This window comes from Ramularia collo-cygni, assembly GCF_900074925.1.
Source record: "Ramularia collo-cygni strain URUG2 genome assembly, contig: RCC_scaffold08, whole genome shotgun sequence".
Classification (NCBI taxonomy): Eukaryota; Fungi; Ascomycota; class Dothideomycetes; order Mycosphaerellales; family Mycosphaerellaceae; genus Ramularia; species Ramularia collo-cygni.
Window position 1 is genome coordinate 1188370 of NW_019716262.1, and position 21934 is coordinate 1210303.

A 21934-nucleotide genomic window follows, 5' to 3' on the forward strand; every position below is an offset into this window, starting at 1 on the left:
CGTATACTGGAGGGGTGACGGAGGTAGTTGTTGGGTGAACCGGTGCGGAAGTAGAGCTGCTCGATGAGTAGACTGGTGGAGAAACCGAGGTGCTCGTGCTGCTGTGCTCAATTGGCTTTGAGGCAGACGAAGACGAAGAAGTGTACTTCGATGGGAGAGGAGCTGTCGGGCCATTCGTGGGCTTGGATGAAGGACCTGTGGGGTATGGAGGGAGAGACTTGGTCAACGTCTTTGTTACATCAGTTGTGACAGTCGTGTGGCTCTTGTATGTCTTTGTCAAAGTGGCTCCGCTGGAGGTGACTTTGGTTGTGACATCGCACTCAGTCGTGTAAGTAGTTTGGACCACTGGGACTGTGGATGGTGATGTGGTGTGAGCAGCAGACGAGCTAGAGCATGCAGTGGGTGTCATAAAGCTACCTCCCTCTGTGAAGGGGTTGTAGTTGACGCATGAAGCGAGCTGAGATGCACAGAAAGACATGTTCGCATCTGGGCTAGTGCGACAGACGTTGTAGGCATCGTTGCAGGCCTTTGCGCAGCTGTCCCCGGAGCCGGTAGCTGGGTGAGATTCCTTAGGACCTGAAGGGTATGTTGCGGGAGCGGATCCCACTGGGGCTGATGGATGGGTCACGGGAGACGATTCCTTGGGACCTGAAGGATATGTTGCGGGAGCGGATCCCACTGGAGCTGATGGATGGGTCGCGGGAGACGACTCCTTGGGACCTGAAGGGTATGTTGCGGGAGCGGATCCCACTGGAGCTGATGGATGGGTCGCGGGAGACGACTCCTTTGGAGCTTCGCTCGTTGGGACTGGTCCAGCAGGGACAGTCACATACACAGTAGTCGTCACGGGGGCAGGGCAGTCAGCCTTTGGGCAGACTGGGCAGCTTGAGGAGGGCGCAGGAGCTGGGTGGACGTAGGTCGATGGCGCAGGCGCTGGGTGGGCGTCGGTAGAAGGTGCAGGCGCTGGGATCGTCTTGACCTCAGTTTGAGGGATGGTGAGAGTCGTGGCCTTGGTGACTGTGTAAGTCTTCCCGCCGTGAGTCAAAGTAGTAGGCTCAGGGCAGTAGGTCGTGAGCGAGGAGGTGACGGTGGTCTTGTGCTCATACGAGGTCGGCCCAACAAGCGTCAAGCTTCCGGAAGTGGAAACACAGCTGGAAGAACCTGGGTAGGAGTGCGCTGGGTTGCAAGCGTAGCTAGTAGTAGAGTAGACTGGCGCTGAAGTTGTGCTCGCCGATTGTGTCGAAGTGGTGCTAGCGGCTGAGCATGCAGTGGGACTGACGAACGATCCCGTGAAGGGATTGTAGTTAACACAGCTAGCAAGCTGAGATGCACAGAATGCCATGTTCGCATCTGGGGCAGTACGGCAAGTGTTGTAGGCATCATTACAGGCCTTTGCGCAGTCAGATACAGGAGTGCCAGTGGTGTGTGAAGCAGCAGATGAAGAAGAAGCGCTCGAATAGTGGGGTGGAGCGGATGCCGAGCTCGAATACTTTGGAGGAGTAGAAGAAGAACCCAGGTATGTGGGAGCCGCAGAGGAGGAGCTCGCGCCGGTTGTGGATTGGTAAGATGGCGGGCTGTTGGGGGTGCCATAGTCATACGCCTGAGGGATGGCGTTGACGGCGCCAGCCAGGGCAACGAGGGTGAGCTTGTAAAGCATCTTGTCCTTTGTATCGATCGGGGTTTAACGATTGTTTGAAAGAAAGTCTCTGCAATAAGCAAAAGAAACGATGCTGAGCAGGACCTGAGCGAGTGAGGCCTGTTGGATTGGTTGTTGAGATTAGTGAATTGTTGATGAGATGGAAAGGTATCTGAAGTGGGTAGAAGAGAGTTCTCATATACTCAGAGCCTTCGTAGCAGTTCTCTAAGTTTAGTTGAAGCGAGCGAATGCTGACTGGTTAGCCTAGTCTGCATAGCAGTAAGATGCCTGGTACCCCAGTACGAGATTCCTATTCCAAGACATCACTGCTCCAGTGACAGGAGTGCATGTCCGCAGAATAGGTACGAGTCGCGGTAAAGAAACCTCCTTAGCTCAAGGGGCTAGCGAGAGATGGTTGGAGGTGGTATTGCCGCGGAGCCTAATGGCCACTCGCCTCGTGTTGATCGTAAACCCGTGAAGGGGTGACGGCGGCAACTCCAGGCGCCCGATATTCCCACACAGGGCGGCTGGCTCGCAGGCGATACCCCAAAAATCCCATCAATGACCCGAGAATATGTCTTTCGTTGCCTTGATCCCCTTTCTCTGTGCACATTGCACACTGGCACGGCATGATTCTTTCGTTGACCCAAGAGGTGATGTTGATGCCGAGAGTAAATATAGAAACATGCTCTAACCATATCGGGACACATGGCCTTTTTCAAGGCCGAGATGCTACCTTACACCGTGCGGTGCCTCAACACGAGCCATGATGACACGGCTCCCGTCAATTGTTTATGCATCCCACTACTGCACGTCGTACGGCGCCATACCACTGCTGTTCATGATCACTACAATGGCTTTTTGGGCCGTCTTGGGTGACGGACGATCTCGGTACCATCGGATTCTCGCTTCAAGACGGCAACACGATCATTCAGCCGCGACAAATGGTCAGCGACTAATGACCACAAACCGCCAGAAGGCTGCAGCCATGCTATTCTCACCCAAGTGGACATCCCGACAGGCTTAAGAAAGGCCCTTTTCAGCGCCCCGACTCGACGCCCTTCGCAGGACCTGTTACCGCCAAAGCACGCACGAAGTAGCCTTCCGTTGGGCTGCATCCCGCCAAACACCGCAGCCGTGACAGCGCGCATGTCTTGACGCGATCCGATGTGAAACGCAAGCATGAAGCTAGTAGCCCACACGAGAGCTGCCATCCCGTGGATCTGTTCCTCTAGCATGCATGCATGGCACAATCCGGTATCCGACGGGGGATGCATGTGAAACCTGAGCGACGCAATGCTCGCTTCACGATAAATTCGAATTCCAGGAAAAGGCTTTGCACGGTTGCGCCTTTCAAGCTTTGGTACAAMTTGGTACGGAAGCACGATGTAGCGTGCGAGAACGCTACATGGCGGCTCAAGGAAACCCACGAGACGGCTTGCTTGCTTGCTCTCACATGTCAAAGCATATTTTCAAAAACGCCAGGAACGTCATCCGGAGTACGGCCAATACTGGCTTTAGGCGAACGTCTCCTCAAGACCCTTTGCAAAATGGTATGGTACTTGTCATGCAGCCACGCGTAAGCCTCGTGGTCCGCTACGGCGGGGGAGATTCATTGCAGAAACTCGTATTCGAGCTCCCAGAGCTCCCCGACCTCTGACTTTGGACAGCTTCGCAGGCACGTCGTATTCCTAACACTGATGCTGAACTTTGCAAAGGTGACATGGTCCAGTTGTCGACAAGATCGACTCTCGTCCAAGAAGACCAACAAAACTGCTCGCGCGGTTGAACCAGAAACCAAGCGTTACAAGCGTTTCAAAAGCGCGCGCGGCAACAATCTGCCGWAAAGCCTTGTGTGCAAGGTTTCTGCCAMCACGTTTCTAGCTTTAAACCAAGAAGCTCCCGTAGCCAACGAAAGCTGTAGTGGACCTTGTGGCTGGATGTGCTTCTATTCTTGAAGGACGTCCCCAGCAGAGAGCCTATTGACATTGTATTAACAGGTTTTATAATACGGGTTGTTGAGTTCATCGAACCATCCTTTTCGTCTTCGATCTCCAAGTCCATCAACACGACAAGTCGATCTCGCTTCAGTGACCCACCTCCAGGTTCTCCGGTTGACATGCTATGCGATGATCGAGCGTGGAGCATACATACAGATCAGTGGGGCCAGTAGCCGCCATGGAGAGTTCCCTATAATCTGGGTTGGTAATGCGATGACAGGGCTCGATCCACTTCATGTGTTCCCTCTCGTACTTTGCCTGACTCAGTCACGACATGCACTTTAGGCTCGTATTTGACCGATCTAGTTTCGGCAACAACGTCCTCACGACGACACCTAAGAGCACTGAATGTTCAATCAAACGAGTGTGAGTGTAATTCGATTAGACTGAATCATACGTAAATGTCTCAATCCCAATGAGAGTGAAAACGAGATCCCTATCCCTCGCAACCTGCATGAAAACCTTTATCATGAAACGCTCGCTGTAGACTCAAAGGTTCGTCGTAACCATCCTGTGATCCATTCAATCCATCATCACCCCTCATAAGCTACGGGAAACACTAAGCATGCAGGGAGATCGAGAACGCCAACATGTCGTGTCACTTATCGAATGGTCGTGGCCTTGGTGAGGCTTGCCTTGGCAGAGGAGCTGCCGCCGGCAACGAGGTTTGCAGAGCCAGCCTTCTTCTCGAAGACCTTCCAAAACTTGAGCGACTCATCAGCCGCTGCGGTAGCGAGCATTTGACCGTCGGGTGAGAGAGCCGAGTGAAGAACGCGGGACTCATGAGCAGGGATCTCAATGTTCTTGACCAAGGTTGGGTAGCTCCAGATAGACAGGCTGTTGTCAGGGAATCCAGAGGAAGATACAATCTCCTTGTATCCCATCGACCAGCGAAGCGAGGTAACCTGGCTGCCAGTGTCGATGCTGTTCACGCGAGCACCCGAGGTCGTGTTCCAAAAGTGGATGTGTCTGTCATGGGATCCGCCACCAGTAGCGAGAAGGTTCGATTGCCATGGGCACCACGCGATGGCCTTGACTGCAGCGTGATGGTTGGTCTTCTGGAACTTGGGGGCGTTGAGCGAGCGAGCGTCCCAGATGGTGACGAGGTTGTCGTTACCGCCAGTAGCAAGCTGGGCACCATCGGCGCGCCACTCAAGACCGCAAACTTCGGAGGTGTGGGAGACAAGCTCGGCGACTTTGTGCTGGGCAATACGAACATCGTGGTTGTACACGAGACCAGAGCGTGCGCCGGTGGACAGAATGTGCTTGTTCCAACCCATGGCACTAACGCGGGTGTCGTGGCCGTACATTGAACGAAGCTTGGTGCCATCCTCGACGTCCCAGATTTGGACCTCACCGGTTCCAAGACCGGCCGCAACATAAGCACCATCACCGCTCCACTTAACAGAAGAGATGTACGTGTCTGCAGGGCATTCAAGTAGACTGGCGACTGAACCGGACTCGGCTGACCAGACATAAACGTTGCGTTCAAGACCAATGGCCACCTGGTTGCCAGAGGACCAGTCGAGGAGGTTGAGGTAGTAGTCGTCGACAAGACCAGGGGCATCGAGCACGCGCTCTGGAGCTGTGAGGACACGGCGGCGAGACTGGGATGCTGATGCTGCGACAGGCTTGAGAGGACGGTTGTACTGAGAGCGGAGGTCGATAGGGCGAGATGACTCAGGTGCTGCGGGCTTGAAAGCGAGGATTCTCTGCTTCATGCTGACACCACAGGCTTCCGCGACCGACTGCTGGTAGGCAATGGTGTTGGGGCTCTGCTTGGTCTTGATYTCGTCGTCCTCGTTGTCGTTCAAGGACAGGCCATCGAGGGAGAGGGATGCAGTGGCATCAGAAGTAGATTGAAGACGGCCGAAGTCGAAGCTGCTACCATCGTGGGAGGCGCTGGACTTTGGACGGCGGCCGGGTGTGCGCTCGCCATCAAGTTTGACGACGGCACCGGAGGTGGAGATGGCCTCGCTGGCGTCCCGGTTGGGGATGAAGCGATCAGCGGCAGTGTAGTTGATCTTTCCCTGGCTTCGCTTGGGAGTGCGGTGCGTCGAGCCCGAGCGTGTTGCAATCCGGCGAGATGGTGTGTTCTTTGCGGAGGTTGCGTTTGCGGTGCCAGGTCGGGTGCCGGAGCAGCCAAGTGTGTAGTCGCTTGTCTGCTGATCGAGACGGCGTGGTGACAGTGGGTGACGTGCGGCAATGTTGGACTTTGGCGAGTCGCGCACGTTGGTCTTGCTGACGGAGCGCGAGAAGCGGGAGATCAGGTTGACGTTGCCGTGGTGGATGCTCTCGCCCACCTCTTGCACGACACTGGTCTTGGGTGTCTGTGGTGAGGGAGTGAGGGGAGCACGGCCACCGGCGAGGCGCGTGGAGAAGATGCCATCACGGCGTTGTTTGACAGGAGTTAATACTGAAGCAGTTGCCATATCCGCTGTGGATGGTTGGTGTCGATTTTGCTGTAGATGGCCCAGTGAAGGGATCCGGTTAGTATGATCGCAGATATTTGCAGTATGCCGTTGATGGAGGAAGCTGAATAGCTTCGAAAGCGTTGCTGGTGAGAGCAGCAGAGAGTATTGTGACTTTTGTGTGTGTGTAGGTACAGAAGAAGTGGTGGCCGAGCGGATCAGTATTTACATGAGAAAACAGTCCGCTGGTTGGGGAGGCAACCACGACCGACGTCGGGACGATCCCTCTCGCTTCCGATCTGCATCATCTGAACCCGAGAAAGTGGAACCGCGGTGCAGCGCATCGCAAGAACATGAAGATCACCCTCACCACATCGATGCATCAGCCGTGATACCAATTGAAACTCCCATCCGGTACATGGACGGTACCCCCACCTATCGGCCTCCAGCTCACTCCTCCCACCCTCCCGTAACGACCATGGCTGCGACCTCGAGCAACCCTCGCTTCTCCACCTCTTCAAATAACACATATGTCATGTCCGGCTCTCCGCGAAAGAACAGCCGGCGGCGGACAGCAGAGGCTTACATGCCCAAGATAATCACAACGGTTGGCCAGCGACCAGCGTGTTTGGTGAACGCTTCCGTCACTTATGTCGGCAACGATCTGATCTACGCTTTCGGAGGCTTCGACCAGTACACCGACGAAGTCTACAACCATGTTTTGAAATTGAACCTCTCTGCACGCCAGTGGAGCTTGGTGGATAACTATGGCGATATTCCTGGCGTGCGGATGGGCCACACTTCATGTCTGTGGCAGGGCGAGAAACTGCTGGTTTATGGCGGGGAGAATGAGCATCGCATTCACTTGTCCGACGTGGTCATATTCGACATTAAGACGGCACATTGGACACAGCCAGATATCAATGGACCAATCCCAAGAGGCCGAGCTAGACACTCCGCTGTGATCTACGACGACAAGCTGTTCGTGTGCGGTGGCATGAGCGGAACCGACAATGGCGTCCTAGACGACATCTGTTATCTAGATCTCAAGACGTGGACGTGGAGCCGGACATGGCGCTTTGTACCGCGCTTCGATCATTCCAGCTGGGTTTGGGGAGGCAAGATTTGGGTGAGCGGTGGCATGGGCGAGGACATGGACCGCACGAGCGAGATTTGGTGGCTGGACTTCAGAGGATCGCCTGCTTTCGAAGCCGGCCCTTCATATGGTATCGCTGGTTCCGAAGACGCAAGACCAATGAGTGAGCGATATGCCATGTCATATACTGCGCCTTCGCCCTCGCTCAGCACAAATGTCTACTCGGCAAATACGAGTGTGCAGTCCAACYCGGCGACACAGATACAACGTGCACCTCCAGTGGCCCCTGGTGCGATCAGCAGCGTCAAGTTCATATCCTCTCCCAACCTTCCCATGCAGAATGTTGGCACACATTTCCACGTCTTTAGCTCGGGTTGCATGCTCGACTTTGTCACTCCCGCGACCAACATGCCGCTGGAAACATCTCTCTCCGCCCTTGACTTGGATAATCTCCGCTGGCAGAAATTAGCCGATGGTAAGGACCTCTTCAGCCCAACATACAGGTGGCATTACTGCTGCCTAAATCAAGATGGGACCCATGCATGGCTATTGGGATGTCCAAGAGACGTGCGCAGTGCCACTGGCGAGACGGAGGAATACCTTTCAGATGTGCTACCTATTGATATGCGAAAGTTTGGCCTTTTGGGTAATAAGATGAGCCAAGAAGCCCGCAACGAGCAAAAGGTGCCCACATCTGACACACATGCTACGTCGCATCTATCTGCGATCGGTGCGGACTTGGCAAGGACTTTCAACCAGCCACCGGAGAGCGGCTCAGGCACTGATTTTACCGTCACGGCTTTGAGAGATGACTCTTACGATCTGGAGTCACTGTCAGGGGACGACGACTCCTCAATCTTGGGAGCCGCGGCCAGCGCTGAAAGCAGTAACACCTCCACACCAATCCACGTCCATCGTTTGATCCTCAGCGCACGGTGGCCGCACTTTCAACGCCTCTACAACGCCCAAATGTCGGAGTTCCACACCCGGAGAATGCACATCCCGGAGCCGTATCCAGCCGTGAAAGCATTTCTCTACTACCTCTACACGGATTCAATCTCTAGCCCGCCCGCGGAGAGCAATTCAGTCAGTGGACCGACCCTCGAAGATGTCGCCAATATGCTGGTCATGAGCAACATCTACGATATGCCACGTCTCCGCCATCTGTGTGTGAATCGTCTGGTCCGTGACTTGGACGTCCAGCACGCAGCACTAATCTTCGATCGTGCCAACACGGCTCAAGAAGACTGGCTTAAGCGTCGAGCCGCGAGCTTCTGTATGACACATTGGGGTCGTATTGTTCGCACAGATGGCTTCAGGAGACTTAAGAGGTCCGCTATGCTGGAACTTTGCGAGGGGGTTGATGCCGAGGGCAGAGTTGTGGGTGGTGATGAGTTGGAAGCTGTAGGAGGACTTGGAGGTGCGCGACTTGGGAGTGGCATGGGTGTTTTGTGGGGAAATGGACGGAAGAGAGGTCGACTGGGAAGTCTTAGCGGGACTACCGTTGACGGAGAGGATGGCGAGACTGAGGCGGATGGAGATGGAGATGATGAAGGCATGGAGTTGTCTTGATAAGTATGCTTTATGGAGATTTTTGTCGTGGGTTAAGGTTCTTTGGAAGAAACTTTGGGAGTCGTGGAAGGTAGTTTACAGGGCATGGAAGGGCGTTGTGGGTAGCGATGGCGCATGGAGGAGGAATGGATCACGGGGTGCATGATTGACATGTTGAATGACTGCATATATATACACGGCTCAACAGATATAGACTTGCTTGAAAGTTGAATGTCTCGAGGGAATACACGCGCAACGCGCAAGCATATGAAAGGATTGTCATGTTTGGATAGGTGAGGACAGAACGTACACCGTCTCCCTGAAGCGGAAGTTGTTCATGAATTCCAAAGGCGCATTTGTGAAGCAACTTTGCGCGGAGCTGTCGATATAAGGATTTTTTTATCGAGACAAGACACTTCTGGTCGTCTTTATAACGTCTTTAGGCCTTACTCTCCGTAGGAGTAACGATTCTAGAGCTGCTAGAACATTTATTACTAGCAGAGTACCTCGTTAGTTAACGGAGWGGGCAGTTAAGGGCGCGGGTTTTTTGATGATCCTCTCATATCGACAGCTCTGACTTTGCGCCTACCTTGGATATTTAATTTGCCTTCAACGCACGAATGGCAGGACGCTTAAGAGGGTTTTGTAGGCCTGGGAAACTCGAATGCGAAAAGACACTGTAGTGAGCTAAGGAGCTGAACCCAAATCAATGAAAGTAACAGCCGCTATGCTTAGCTCCGTGCTGCCTCTCCCAAATTCCTCATCACGAGTGCATAGTGCAGCTTCCACCTGCAGGCTCCCACTTGCTCAACGTCTCAAGTCAAACACCGGCTTTTCTTTCTACCACCGCGAAGAAGATCTCCGGCCCCGGCGTCGATGTTTCTTCGCGATCCGAAGCCCTACAGCCCAGTCATCGCTTCTTTCCTCGAGAAGTTCGCCCCACTCGATGCCCGAATAGAGCAGCTCCACGTCCCGTTGACAAGGACGTAGAGTTCCGTGTTTCTTTTCCGCCTTGAGCCCCCCCACTCTCCCCAATGCCCTCCAGAAACCCAATAATCTCATCATGTTGTCCTCGATAGCTTTCACAAGGAGCTGCTAGGCCCTTCCATGTCCCGTAAAACCCATATTGACATCCGGCTCCATCGAGACAGAGGTCCTGCCATCTGGCCGAGAATACCGATGGAGAAAAGCATGTGCCATCTTATGTAAAAGTGTGTCACTGGTAGCATATGTTGAGTATCGCAGATACAGAGACGCCCAATTCAACCAAACCCGCTCGAGGTCCGCGGGCCCTATGCTCGGGGCGGTCCAGCCAAGTAGACCGGGGTATCTGCCCCATCCGACGGACATGGCCGTAGGAGGAAGCTGACCCAAGAAAAATAGATCGTTGAAGATCTCTGCAAGGCCGGGAAGAGCGCGAGTATCGGGTTGGAGTTGAGATGTGAGATTCAGCGCGTTCCAACGGGCTATGGCTGCACGCTGGGCGTGCCGTAAGGGATGTGAGCCGTCAAAAGACTTGATGGCTAACTGAGCGAGTTGCCAGGCGCTGTGCTCTCGGTATTGGAGAGAGCGGGCGACCGGGGGCTTTTTCGAAGGTTTGTTATGATCTCGCTGGCATGGCCATGGGCACGGGTGTCGTTCCACGTATGGGAACGGGGTCCAAGAATCCACGTCTATCAGATTGGTGGTGACCTCCAACGGATGTGAAGTCATCGTGCCCGTCAGTAGCCGTCCCGGAAGGATGCTGTGAGCGAAAATGCTGGTGGTTCCGCGCTCGACGAGGCAATCCACGTGTTCTATGGCCTGACAATGTCCTTCAAATAGGCGATTGCTTCGAGCGAGTGACGGTTCCGCGATGGTTCGGGTATGGGATGGAAAGCGATGCTAATCTTCGTCGAGACACCAGCCAGAGTGATTGAATGTGGTGTTTACCAGAGGTAGTAGCGGGTAAAGCTGACCATATGCTAGAGAGTAAAGCTGACAAGATCAATGCGGTGCTGAGTCGAGCGCAATGATTGATACGAAGCTGCTAGAATGACGCCGTGGGGTGTTTTCGAGTGTCAAGAAACTGACCGGAGGGGGAAGAGTAGAGATCAGGAATGGACCTGGCGTACATTGTGCAGCAGGAGCATTCACAAAGTCGCGCCCTCCTCATAGATCTCCTTCAACGTCTTCCTCCTCTGGGGACCAGTTGCWTCGCGTTCTCTTTCCTTGCGCACAGTCCTCCACACACGATCCTCGCGCCTCCAATTCACACAGCTCAACCCAGGAATGGGCACCGTCTTCATCAGCTCCTTCTGCGGGATAGCCTTGGTGTCCAGCGCGAAATTTCCATGATAGTGACCTACATTGATCTGATCACGGAAATGGGCTCGCGCATAATTGGACTCGATCTGATAGATTCGCGATTCCAAGATTGGCAGCGGCGGAGGCTGAAAGGGCGTCTGCGTCGGCCGTTGAGGAGGAGATGGGAGGGCATCTGCATTGGTGGACATGGCTCGGCTTTGGATCCCACCAAAAGGTGCTCCGGACGGGCCTCGCGGCGTGCTATCGGACGTGGTGGAAGCACGGAGAGGAGCAGRAGCAGGAGGCGGAGGCGGAGGTGAGTTCTGTTCGCCGACAGGCGCCTTACCCATTCGAAACCGGATGGGACTTTTGTGAGCACATGCTGCCGCCGCACTTTCCTCCTTGAATATCACCAATGATGTGTTGGGCGCCGACAGGGCATCGTATTTGAGGTTCTTGAAATATTCAATCTCCCCAAATTGCGAGAGCAAGCGCAGGATCTCGCGCGATTCGCCCAGATTTGACGGGCGTGGCAGGATGCGCAGATGCAGCGCGCGAGATGTCGTGGGCCGCACCAACGAAGTCATGCTGATGAGGACGCGATATCGTCGACAGCAATGTCGTTGGAGAACGCGCATTGGGAGTTGCAGCCATTGGACCGAGATACGCGGACGCTAACGGCTGCTGAGGACCAAGACGACTCTAATGGACTCTTTTTGCCGTCTGCCGTTCCAACCTCTCACCGCATCGGTCGCTGATGGTTGTGGTTCATAGAGCATCGTGTGTTATTGGACTCGATGCAACCTGTGCCATTCCATCAGGAGTAGCAATCTGACGGCTTGCCGGAGTGGTTCAGGACATATCGTTGTCATGGCTTCTTTCTACACTGCTTCGCGACGTTATACTGCTCAATGACCTTTTCTTGGAGACTTTTAGTAGGCAAGGTCCATCTCAAGGTAGGCAAGCACAAGTCTGGAAAATCTGGAAATTTTCTGCCTTTCCACGCTATGGTCTGTATTCAATGCTTTAGTGATTCCCCGTTCTGGCGCATCACATTTCCTACCTCCAACTAGATGGCCTTTCAGCAATGTCGTGTGAAATATTCGACGGCTACCACCTCCCATGTTTCCTCCAATCCAATCAATGTTAGCGAGGAAAAGTCCAGAGCTCAGCAAAGAGACAGCATCGCTATGATGGAGGTCATGGAAGGTTCAGGAGAAGGAGGAAAAGTTGAATTGGACCGTGCTGGTATTGATCTCGGGACCTTCGATTACGTCCATTGTCGCTTTGAACAGAGGTATCATGTGTAAAGCGATGTCCGCCACAACTGACGAGTTTGAGTCACTCTCCGGCCATACCTGTATGGACCCGCTTACTCATTGACAATATGCCCTTTTCAACTTCTCTTTAGAAAGACTTACACTTTCTTCGACGTCAAGGCGACATTTCTGGTAAGCGTCGTCATCTTCAAACCTGTCATCTGGGGTGCTGCCGTACATCTGTGTCTTTCACAATTGGAGAGCTATTGCAGATGTCGGAGCGGCAGGCATGTTTCCACATTCAACCATCTGCATCGTCTACACCGTGGCCCGGCGTATCCGTCCAAGGCTCAAGGCAATTTCGGTGCGGTCTTTGGATGTGCTTTCATCATTGATCCTCTATTGGTGCGCTGACTACGCATGTGACTTGGAGATGGTGCTCCTGTCTCAACTTCCTATCGGTGGAGCCGCAATGGTCGTTCATATGGAGATTACGCCCAACACTCTGGTAAGGGACACGATAAACTCCGCCTGGAGCGGAAGTTACAGCAGTTAGACTTCCCTGAAATGGCGCTGCTCATAAGGGGTGTACAAAATGAAATGAAGAGTCGGGTCCTTCCATGCAGACCGAGTACAATAATCAGCGCAGCTCACGACAAACATCCAATGAAATGCACAACAACTTGCAGCGAAGTACCTGTCACTTTTGGTAGCTTGTGAATCAACAGCGATGCAGATGCTGACCAGAATATCAACCCTCAAATGCAATGAACGCCTCCGTATTGGCTCAGACGTGTCATGAACCCAGGCTCAACCGGCCCCAGCAGCGAGCATGATGCTCGTCGAAAAGCAGCGCCATCCAGAGAATTGGCAGATCTTTTTTCCGACTTGCCGAACGAGGCCAACCTGGAAAGCTCTGTCGCTGCTCCTTGCACACAACTATCAACGATAACGCCCACTATGGCCCAGTGAAAGAAATAAAAGCTCACTCTGATATTCCTCGTCATTGCGTCTGTGACCACCTGGCAGGTTGATTGTAAGCGTGAAGAAGAAATTCAGTAGCGTGAAGTGACGGAGCTTACACCAAAGTCCCTCAATTTCGAACCAGCGCGAGTCATTTGATCGATCGACGCTTCCATTATTCTCGGAGAGATTCGCATAAGGTAAGCCGGACCAGATCCAGCACCTTCAATCCGTCTCGTTCAGATTGCGAATGCCAGGTAGTAAAGTACCATCCGCTCGCCACATCTCCTGAGCCCTGACTCCTGGGAGCATTTTGGAAATGCCTGTCGATACTACTACTCAGACTCCAGACTGCTACTAGGATGTAATGTGGGCGACGGCGTGCTACTCGGCCAGTATCGGGACAAGTGGTCGAGTTGGTCCAGCCCAAGACCTTCTAGAAGAACTACCGCTCTACAAGCGCCACGATGCAGCGGCTATAGTGCAGAGCGGGGCTAGCCTCCGTCGCTGATTTGCTGTAACAACAGCCATCTAGTGGCGGATGGTGTTGAGCCAAGCACACCAGCGTCACTGGCTTGGAGACTGGATCGAGCTGTGTTCGTTCATAAAACGATACCGAAGGCAGTATGTACTGCACGATGCTACGGGACACGGCTTACACTCTAATGTTGCATCCGATCTGCCAGGGCGAAGAGTCTGCCTTGTAAACGCCAGGGCCACATTCCTCCCCCAGTCTCGGCGTCATCTCGTTGCTACCTATCAGCCTGGTACCGCTGAGGCTTGCGTCTGGAACCGGAACAGGCCGCTCCACCAGGACTTGTGGAGGGAAACGGCGTTCTGTGCCGTCAGCCCTACGGGTGGGTAAGGATATCTCCTTGACTCGCGCCCAACGACTCCTGCTTGCCGCCGGAAAACCAACGACGCTCGCTCTGTTTAACGGCCTGTCGGCCCGCCTTGTGTCTGAGTGCCCAGATGGTTCCTCCCCATATCTTCTCCATGCCGGCCTGATTGATAGATTTATTCCTCCGCGAAGAAGCCAATTTCCAAATTCCAATCCTTCCAACCACGGGCACATCCCACAGACATTGTTCAACCATGTTTGACGAGGCCTTTACCTTTGACGTTGCGCGTTCGCCGTCTGTCGACTCCAACAACACATCCTCTACAACCCGAGACACTTCGAGATCTGTCTCACCATGTTCGCCAACAGGGCCATTTCCTCCTCCGACATATTCCGTAACCGACCTGGCTGCGTGTTTCGCCAATTCGAAGATGATACGGAGAGAAGCCCAAATATGTTATGATGCATGCGATTCATATGCGAATTCGGACGACGACGCTGGCTGGCAAATACCCACAGAAGATGCTATTTACACTACCGCAACACGATCACGGACTCTCCCACAACTACAACAACGATCACATTCGCGGACGCAGAGACAGGCCAGCGCAAGGTTGCTGTGCAGCACTTCACATCACAAAGACATTGCATCGTTGGTGTCGAAGATGGTGGAGAGTAAAGAGCAGTGTTCAGTAACGGCATCTGCTGATTCTCATGCTCTGAGCATCGAGGGGGATGGGGGATTGGCATGCGATGAGGGATACGACAGCAGCGACGCAAAGTCGCGACGATCGTCTTTGGCTGTACCGAGGACACGATTGGACTACAGGAGATCTTCCGATTTGAAGACAACGGGTGCTTGTGTGAATAAGGCTGTGCGATTTCGCAACAAACAACAGAAGCGGATACGAGGCTCGGAGAACGAGTCATGATGATACCCAGTAACGGCAGTGTATTGATAGCGTTGTGTCATTCAAGCGATTGAAGCGAGGTGCTGGAGGATGACAAGATGCTCAAGCATCACGCGAGATGTGCAAAGCATGTCGTGGACGTATCGATATAGCGGAACAACTAAGAACGTGTGGCCGCAACCTCAGTCTTCATTCACAGCTACTTCTAACCTATAGCTTGCTTTCCTTGGCTTCCGGCAAGTCAATAACGACCTTGCCCCAAGTCTCTCTCCCACCTAATGCCTCAAGTGCCGCTGGAACGGATTCCAGCCCCTTGTAGACCTTGTCGGTATAGTTGGTTGCACGGATGCTCTTCTTCTCCATCATCGCCAGCAGAGCCTCCCAAGTCTTCGGAATGGTCTCTGGTTCGAACTTTGCGTAAGCTCCCCAATGCAGACCCATGACTGCAATGTTCTTGAGCAAGATTCGGTTCGTAGCGACCTTCTCAATCGGGCCACCTGCGAAACCAATGACGAGCAAACGTCCGTTCCAAGCAATGCACTTTGTACTCTTCTCAATTAGACCGACCGGATCGTAGACAATGTCCACACCGCGCTTCTTTGGTGTGAGTTCCAACACCTTCTGTGGCCAGGACTCATCCCTGTAGTCAACGCCATAGTCCGCTCCGAAGCTCTTTGCAACATCGAGTTTGTGTTGTGTTCCCGCGGTGGCAATAACAGTCGCTCCAAACGCCTTTGCAATCTGCACAGCAGCTAGACCAACCCCTCCCGCAGCGGCGTGCACCAGGACCCAGTCTCCCTTTTTGATGTTCGCTCGGGTCACGAGAGAAGCATAGGATGTTGGCATCGTCACAAACAATCCTGCAGCATCTGCGAAGCTCCATCCCGAAGGCATAGGCTGTAATTGGCTCTCGTGAGCACACACTTTGTAGGCATAACCGCCCTGAGCAGAGCCGAAGACGTTATCGCCGACATTGAACTTTGGTCGTTTGGAGGACTTTGGTGTTGCGAGGACTACACCACTGAACTCCGCTCCTGATACCCAGGGAAGAGGGGGCTGGTGTTGGTACTTCCCGCGGATTTGGAGCAGGTCGAAGAAGTTGGCGGCACAAGCCCGTACGGCGATTGTGTATTGATCGTCCGAGGGTGTTGGGTCCGGGATGTCAACAACTTTGAGGTCGCGAGGACCGCTGACGTATTCCTTGACTTGTATGGCGCGCATTTTGATGATGTTTCTGAATGAAGGAGAGGAAGATTGAAGTCTAGAATGTTTGTAGCCTACCTTTTACATCTCCAATACATGCTGACCCGAAGGTCGGCAACGGCAACAACAACCTGGAGCCAGCCGAGGCAGACCATGTGGAGGTGCACGTGATGATGAACAAACGGACATCGGCCTGTTTCCAAGGGTCCTCCGGCGGCAAGCACCCGTGACAATGTCATCCAAGCTAAGTTTGGATCGATGAGCTTCTTTGACGTTCCAGTCCGCCAGCAGCAAACCAGACTTGCCGTTTCCTCCACAACCACCCTTCTAACAACATCTGTTCCGGTCGATAACACAGTTACATTCATCTCGGCCGAACTAACAGAACTTTCCAGGTTCTAGCTCAACAACACTCCGCGACCTGCTTGCAACGCTTGCACCCCTCACTCAACACACCCCACACCACTCACCATGGCCGACAGTAACGCTACTGGCGAAGAGAGCGAACAGCAAATCACATTCAATGTCAAGTCCTCAGCAGATGCCAAATACATCATCACTGTGCCGCTGTCGTCGAAAGTTGGCGACCTGAAGCAGAAATTGGCCACATCCGAATACGCCGACCTACCACCTGAGCGGCAACGCTTGATCTACAGTGGCCGCGTGCTCAAGGATGCTGACACGGTTGGAAGCTGTAAGATCAAAGATGGCAACACCGTACATCTGGTCAAGGGCGCAGAGAGCAATCAGCGACAAAACCCGGCGAATCAAGGCGGCGCAGCATCTGTGCCATCTGGCGCTGGTCAGCCCGCCTCAAACGTACCTACCAACATCGCAGCTGGCTCAGGTGCCGGCAACCCTCTCGCACATCTTACTGGCGCTCGATATGCTGGTTTCCATGGACTGCCCGGTGCTGATATGTTCGGCGCGGACGGTGGCATGGGCGCACCGCCGGATGCCAACCAGATGCTTCGTTTGCTCGAGGATCCAAACTTTGCACAACAGATGAACGAAGCGATGAACAACCCGGCAGTGCTCGACCACCTTCGTAACAACCCGATGATCAGAGACAATCCTGCGGCACGCGCGGCCATTGAGAACCCCGAAATGAGAAGACTCATGTTCAACCCAGAAATGATCCGCATGCAGATGAGAATGCAGGAGCAGATGGGTGGTGGAGCAGGAGGCGGTGCCAGTGCCTTTCCTATGCCTGGCCAGACAGACACCACCCCCGCGCCAGATGCGGGTACGCAGAATGAGACAGCATCAGCACCAGGTTCGAACCCGACTGCAAACCCAGCCAACCCATTTGCGGCTCTATTTGGAGGTGCAGGCGCAGGTGGTGCGGCCGGTGCAGGGGCTGCAGGTGCACAGAACCCATTAGGCGGCTTATTCGGCAACCAGGCTCAGACGGGAGGACAGCAGAATACACTCAATGCTATGACACAGCAGCTCATGCAAAATCCCGAGATGATGCGACAGATGATGCAAACTTTCGGAGGTGGTGAGGGTGGCGAGGGTGGCGCAGGTGGCTTCAACCCGGCGATGTTCGGTGGCATGGGTGGTTTCGGTGGCCAAGCTGCGCCTCAAGCACCTGCAGATACTAGACCGCCTGAGGAGCGCTACGAGGAGCAGCTGCGGCAGCTCAACGAGATGGGTTTCTACGACTTCGACCGCAATGTGCAGGCGTTGAGGAGAAGTGGTGGCAGCGTGCAAAGTGCTGTGGAGTACCTCTTTGCCAACTCTTGAGGTGCTGGATGGGATGCCCAACAGTTTGACTACTCAACACTTTGACATTCACTTAGCTAGATCCTGGCCTTTCAGCGGCATATCTCGCATTCTGCAGCCTTTGGGACCGGCGCAAGAGACATTATACAGCAAGCGACGAAATGATGCATCATGGGACACAAGACAGACACTATGCGACCCGTAGGGAGAGATGAGCCCGACGCAGAATATCATACAGCGTTCAAGCTCGAAGGACCCGAAGATTCAAACACTCCTTGTCCCGGTGGGGTTCATAGGCGCCTCCTTTGTCTCTCCGCTTTGAGTCGGATGCAATTCTTTGCCTTGTATGTCTCGATTCTCTTTGTCAATCTGCATCATAGGCCAAAYGGACTCGATAAAGAATCAACAGACCTCATGAACGTGTACAGTCCTTCCCTCTCAGTCTTATTCCCCGTTTTGATTTTCCAAGTGGTTGTGGTCAAATTTCTCAACGACTAATTTTATGGCAATCTTCCTGCGAACGTTGTTGTATAACCTCTGATTCGCGGCGGCGAACCAAGACACTGCTGGCAGAATCAACAAAGAAATAACACGAGCTGCACGAAGGGGCTGAGACCTGCGACACCATGGATGATGAGCATAGAGATCTTTCGACCGCCGGACTGCAAAGTGCAAAGCCAACAAAGGCACAAAAAGCCGAATTAGAACTTGAACGCATACAAGCCATGGATTTCGCGAGTCGGGAGAACAGTTTGCTTAAGCGTACTTCTGGCACGAAACGGAAGAGTGTGCGTTTCTCTACTACCATCGGGCGACACCGAAGTACATCGCCAGTTGCTTTCAGCGTTCCCTCGATCGTCACGGGCAACCAAAACGTCGATTCGACTCATAATAGCAACCGCTCCCAACCAGCAGATCAATTGCAGCATGGAGAGTTACTTATGCCCGTTCGGTACTCACCACCCTCAGGAAGTGAAAGCGAGAATTCTACCATAAGCAACGACTCCTGGGATAGTATCCAGCACGATGCTAAGCGATCTGATGTACAATACGCATTACCAGAAGGCAATGTCACCGCAATATCAAAGATGGCAGATCTCACTGTTGATACGGACTCACATCGAGGACATACACGGAATACCAGCAGCTTCTCCAAACGCGGGAGGAGGGACTCGCATCAATTTGACATCTACTTCACCCCAACAGACTACACTCGATCTCAGATCTTTCTTTCGAGCCCTGTAGCTAGCCCAGAACTCCCGCCGGAGAAGGCAGAAGACGAGTGCTTGACGCCCAAAGCGTCAATGTCCAGGCCTCCCAGCGCGATCTTCTTTGGAAGTGATTCAACGCCTTCGTTGCGTGATGAGGTGAAGAGGGAGAAGCTCAGCATCACGCCAGGCCAACACGATCAACTCATCATAGCCCTTGCGAAGTCACAGCTCATTCAGCGGCATGTGCGGAAGCAGTGGTGGAACTCCGACGACATACCAGAAGACGAGTCGACCTTCTCCGCCAGCTTGACCTCTCTTACCGCATCGAATACTGTCTCGACGACACACTCTCGGCCCAATGGGAATTATCTCGCAGATCATCGCAGTCGCCATCCTCAGGATCATCCGTATGCAAAAAGACCACTGCCATCACCGCCAGTCCCATTCGGAGGCATCGCGTTATTAGATTCCAGGATCCACGGCTCCCCAGTCCGATACACCTCAGGAGACTACCGCCAAGGCTCGCAGGTAGTTGGTATCGGCTCCTGCACGTTTCTAAATCTGCCTTATGGCACAGATGTGGAGTGCACACTACGCATCGAACCTGCATCACCCTTCAACGACAACTGTAAAGTCATGCTCCAAGCCGCCAACCAAGTCGTAGATCGAAAGACCAGCAAACGAGCATACCTCCTCGCCGCAGACGTCGATGTCACAGATCTCTTCGCCAAAGCAGCTCTCACAGAACTCGCCGAAGCAACAGGAATGACCTATGACGATATCATTATTCAGAAGCCACCTCCAGTTTCCTCGTCAGAAGACACCAACAGCATCGACTGGTGTGCTCTCGCGGATGAGATGCAGAATACTGCAGATTCCGTCCATTTGATCGACACCGCAGTTCAAGCCTTTGCCACGCTCAAACCCGAAAACTGCGCGATGAGAACCTTRGCTCTAATGTCAGAACTCGAGAGGATCAAAGATCAACATGTGGATTTCCTAATCATTGTCCCGACAAAGTTTCATGACAATGGAATGCCGAGTAATATGCGTATGCCGTGGGTTTCGCAGAGGCTGTATAATGATTGGTATGGAGGTAAAGATGGACCGGGATTCACGCAGACGGCGAGGGCTTTCCAGGAGGGAATTGTGGGACATGTTGCTAGAAGAGCTATAGGGAGGAAGAAATTTACTGTGGCGGTTGGGTGGAAGGGAGAGGATCAGGTCGTGCATTGTGTGCCGCTGAGGGCGAAAGGGGAAGGAGAAGGGGCGGCTTGGGTCTGTTTTCTTCGGGGGGAGTTTGACTTGCAGCCGTAGGGAGATGGCGTGGGTCAATTGCATGATGTGATGGCATTACTATGATGAGATATGAGTTTGAAATGTATCACCATCGATAATATGCTATACCTGATTCGCTTTATGATTCCTCTACTTCTCTCCTTCATCCATGCTCTGTATCATGACTTTGATACCACCCTGTTTAGCATCTGCCGCGACCTTGAAAGCCTCAATCGCCTCTTCCAGCTTGAATCTGTGTGTGACCAGCTTCTTAAGATCGAGGACTCCACCTTGCAATAGTCTGATCGCTCTTGGCCAAGTGTTTGCATATCGGTACTGAAACTGCAGATCCACCTCCCGCGTGCTCAATCTCATGAAAGGAATCTTGATCTCCGGTCGGCCAACGCCAATGACAAAGACCTTTCCACCAAACTTCGCGGCATGAATCGCGCCAGAGATGGAAGATTCAACACCAGTGCACTCCATCACCACCGCAGGCTCCACTCCATCCGCCAGCTTTACGACCTTTTCAGCGAATTGCTCCGGCGAGTCGCCAAAGTCGACCTTGTGAGTTCGTACACTTGGGCAAAACTCTTTGGCGAACGCCAGACGTCCTTCGTCGATATCCGTAATGACGATCGGTTCCGCTCCAGCGGCTTTCACGCAAGCCAAAGTGACCAACCCGATGGGTCCAGCACCACAGACCATGACGCTATCACCAAGTGTAATGTTCGCCCTCTGCATTCCCGCCAGAGCTACGGAGAGCGGCTCCAACAATGCACCGTCCTCGTAGCTCATCTCGCCAATCTTATGGCACCAAACTGCCGGGTGGTTGACATAGCGGCGTAGAAGACCTGGAATCGGAGGAGTGGAGCGGAACTGTACATCCACGCATCCATTGTACTTTCCCGTCAAGCAGGGTTCGCATTCGTTGCAGATGATGTTGGGTTCTATGGCTACTCGGTCGCCGATTTCGTGGGTCTGGACAGAAGGATGTTTGGCGACGACTATTCCGGCGGATTCGTGGCCGAGGATGTGGTCGCCATCTACGATCATGGGACCTATGCATCCTGCGTGCCAGAAGTGGACGTCGGATCTGTAGGTCGAGGATTGAAGGTCAGATGTCTGGAAATTTTGTAGTTTTGAGGAGGAAGAGGTGGTTTACCCGCAGATTCCTGTGCTCTTGATCGCGATGGTCACCTCGCCAGGCTGCAAGCTTTCGCCATTCTCTACTTCTTCTTTTGTGGGTAGAGCATCTGCTATCCACAGATCGTGTGCCGGGTTGGTGTAGACTCCGATGTTGCCCTTGGAGGCTTTGGAGGGCGTGGTAGTAGACTGAATGGTGGCAGCGGGAGACATTTTGCAACAGGGATAGTAGTAGCAGAGAAAACGCGTATCCTTGGAAGGAAACAGATGACAGACGGGACTTTAAGAAACTCACGCAGAAACTGCTGTTGGTACCGCCGGAGTCGGCATGTTACCTTGGAGGGAGCGGCGCGAGGCTCAATACTACCCCAGGATGTGGGAACTTTTATCCACCGCGCGAACAATTTATCCAGC

At 53.4% G+C, this 21934-nt stretch overlaps 11 protein-coding genes; 4 read left to right on the top strand and 7 right to left on the bottom strand.

Moving 5' to 3' along the window:
- RCC_05985 (uncharacterized protein) overlaps nt 1-1657 on the bottom strand; it is a gene marked incomplete at both ends in the record, with an annotated part of 2214 nt that extends 557 nt beyond the window's left edge. The window contains one exon of the mRNA XM_023771249.1: nt 1-1657. This exon is cut by the window's left edge and continues 557 nt beyond it. Coding sequence (XP_023627017.1) covers nt 1-1657 — 1657 coding nt within the window.
- An 827-nt stretch (nt 1658-2484) lies between these two features.
- RCC_05986 (uncharacterized protein) lies at nt 2485-2913 on the bottom strand (the record flags this gene model as incomplete). The annotated part of the gene is made up of 1 exon (XM_023771250.1): nt 2485-2913. The coding sequence occupies one exon, from the start codon at nt 2911-2913 to the stop codon at nt 2485-2487; it is 429 nt and encodes a 142-aa protein (XP_023627018.1).
- Nucleotides 2914-4238: 1325 nt separating this feature from the next.
- On the bottom strand, nt 4239-6068 carry RCC_05987 (related to cell cycle protein p55cdc; the record flags this gene model as incomplete). Its single annotated transcript, XM_023771251.1, has 1 exon — nt 4239-6068. One exon carries the CDS (start codon nt 6066-6068, stop codon nt 4239-4241), a length of 1830 nt encoding a protein of 609 aa, XP_023627019.1.
- A 457-nt stretch (nt 6069-6525) lies between these two features.
- Nucleotides 6526-8715, top strand: RCC_05988 (related to ral2 protein; the record flags this gene model as incomplete). The annotated part of the gene is made up of 1 exon (XM_023771252.1): nt 6526-8715. The coding sequence occupies one exon, from the start codon at nt 6526-6528 to the stop codon at nt 8713-8715; it is 2190 nt and encodes a 729-aa protein (XP_023627020.1).
- A 1074-nt stretch (nt 8716-9789) lies between these two features.
- RCC_05989 (uncharacterized protein) lies at nt 9790-10407 on the bottom strand (the record flags this gene model as incomplete). The annotated part of the gene is made up of 1 exon (XM_023771253.1): nt 9790-10407. The coding sequence occupies one exon, from the start codon at nt 10405-10407 to the stop codon at nt 9790-9792; it is 618 nt and encodes a 205-aa protein (XP_023627021.1).
- A 419-nt stretch (nt 10408-10826) lies between these two features.
- Nucleotides 10827-11567, bottom strand: RCC_05990 (uncharacterized protein; the record flags this gene model as incomplete). The annotated part of the gene is made up of 1 exon (XM_023771254.1): nt 10827-11567. The coding sequence occupies one exon, from the start codon at nt 11565-11567 to the stop codon at nt 10827-10829; it is 741 nt and encodes a 246-aa protein (XP_023627022.1).
- Nucleotides 11568-14297: 2730 nt separating this feature from the next.
- Nucleotides 14298-14975, top strand: RCC_05991 (uncharacterized protein; the record flags this gene model as incomplete). Its single annotated transcript, XM_023771255.1, has 1 exon — nt 14298-14975. One exon carries the CDS (start codon nt 14298-14300, stop codon nt 14973-14975), a length of 678 nt encoding a protein of 225 aa, XP_023627023.1.
- Nucleotides 14976-15164: 189 nt separating this feature from the next.
- Nucleotides 15165-16175, bottom strand: RCC_05992 (related to quinone reductase; the record flags this gene model as incomplete). Its single annotated transcript, XM_023771256.1, has 1 exon — nt 15165-16175. The coding sequence occupies one exon, from the start codon at nt 16173-16175 to the stop codon at nt 15165-15167; it is 1011 nt and encodes a 336-aa protein (XP_023627024.1).
- A 453-nt stretch (nt 16176-16628) lies between these two features.
- On the top strand, nt 16629-17906 carry RCC_05993 (related to ubiquitin-like protein; the record flags this gene model as incomplete). The annotated part of the gene is made up of 1 exon (XM_023771257.1): nt 16629-17906. One exon carries the CDS (start codon nt 16629-16631, stop codon nt 17904-17906), a length of 1278 nt encoding a protein of 425 aa, XP_023627025.1.
- A 605-nt stretch (nt 17907-18511) lies between these two features.
- RCC_05994 (uncharacterized protein) lies at nt 18512-20413 on the top strand (the record flags this gene model as incomplete). Its single annotated transcript, XM_023771258.1, has 1 exon — nt 18512-20413. One exon carries the CDS (start codon nt 18512-18514, stop codon nt 20411-20413), a length of 1902 nt encoding a protein of 633 aa, XP_023627026.1.
- Nucleotides 20414-20524: 111 nt separating this feature from the next.
- Nucleotides 20525-21733, bottom strand: RCC_05995 (probable L-arabinitol 4-dehydrogenase; the record flags this gene model as incomplete). XM_023771259.1 has 2 exons in its annotated part: nt 20525-21470; nt 21540-21733. The coding sequence occupies 2 exons, from the start codon at nt 21731-21733 to the stop codon at nt 20525-20527; spliced, it is 1140 nt and encodes a 379-aa protein (XP_023627027.1).
- Nucleotides 21734-21934: the final 201 nt, after the last annotated feature.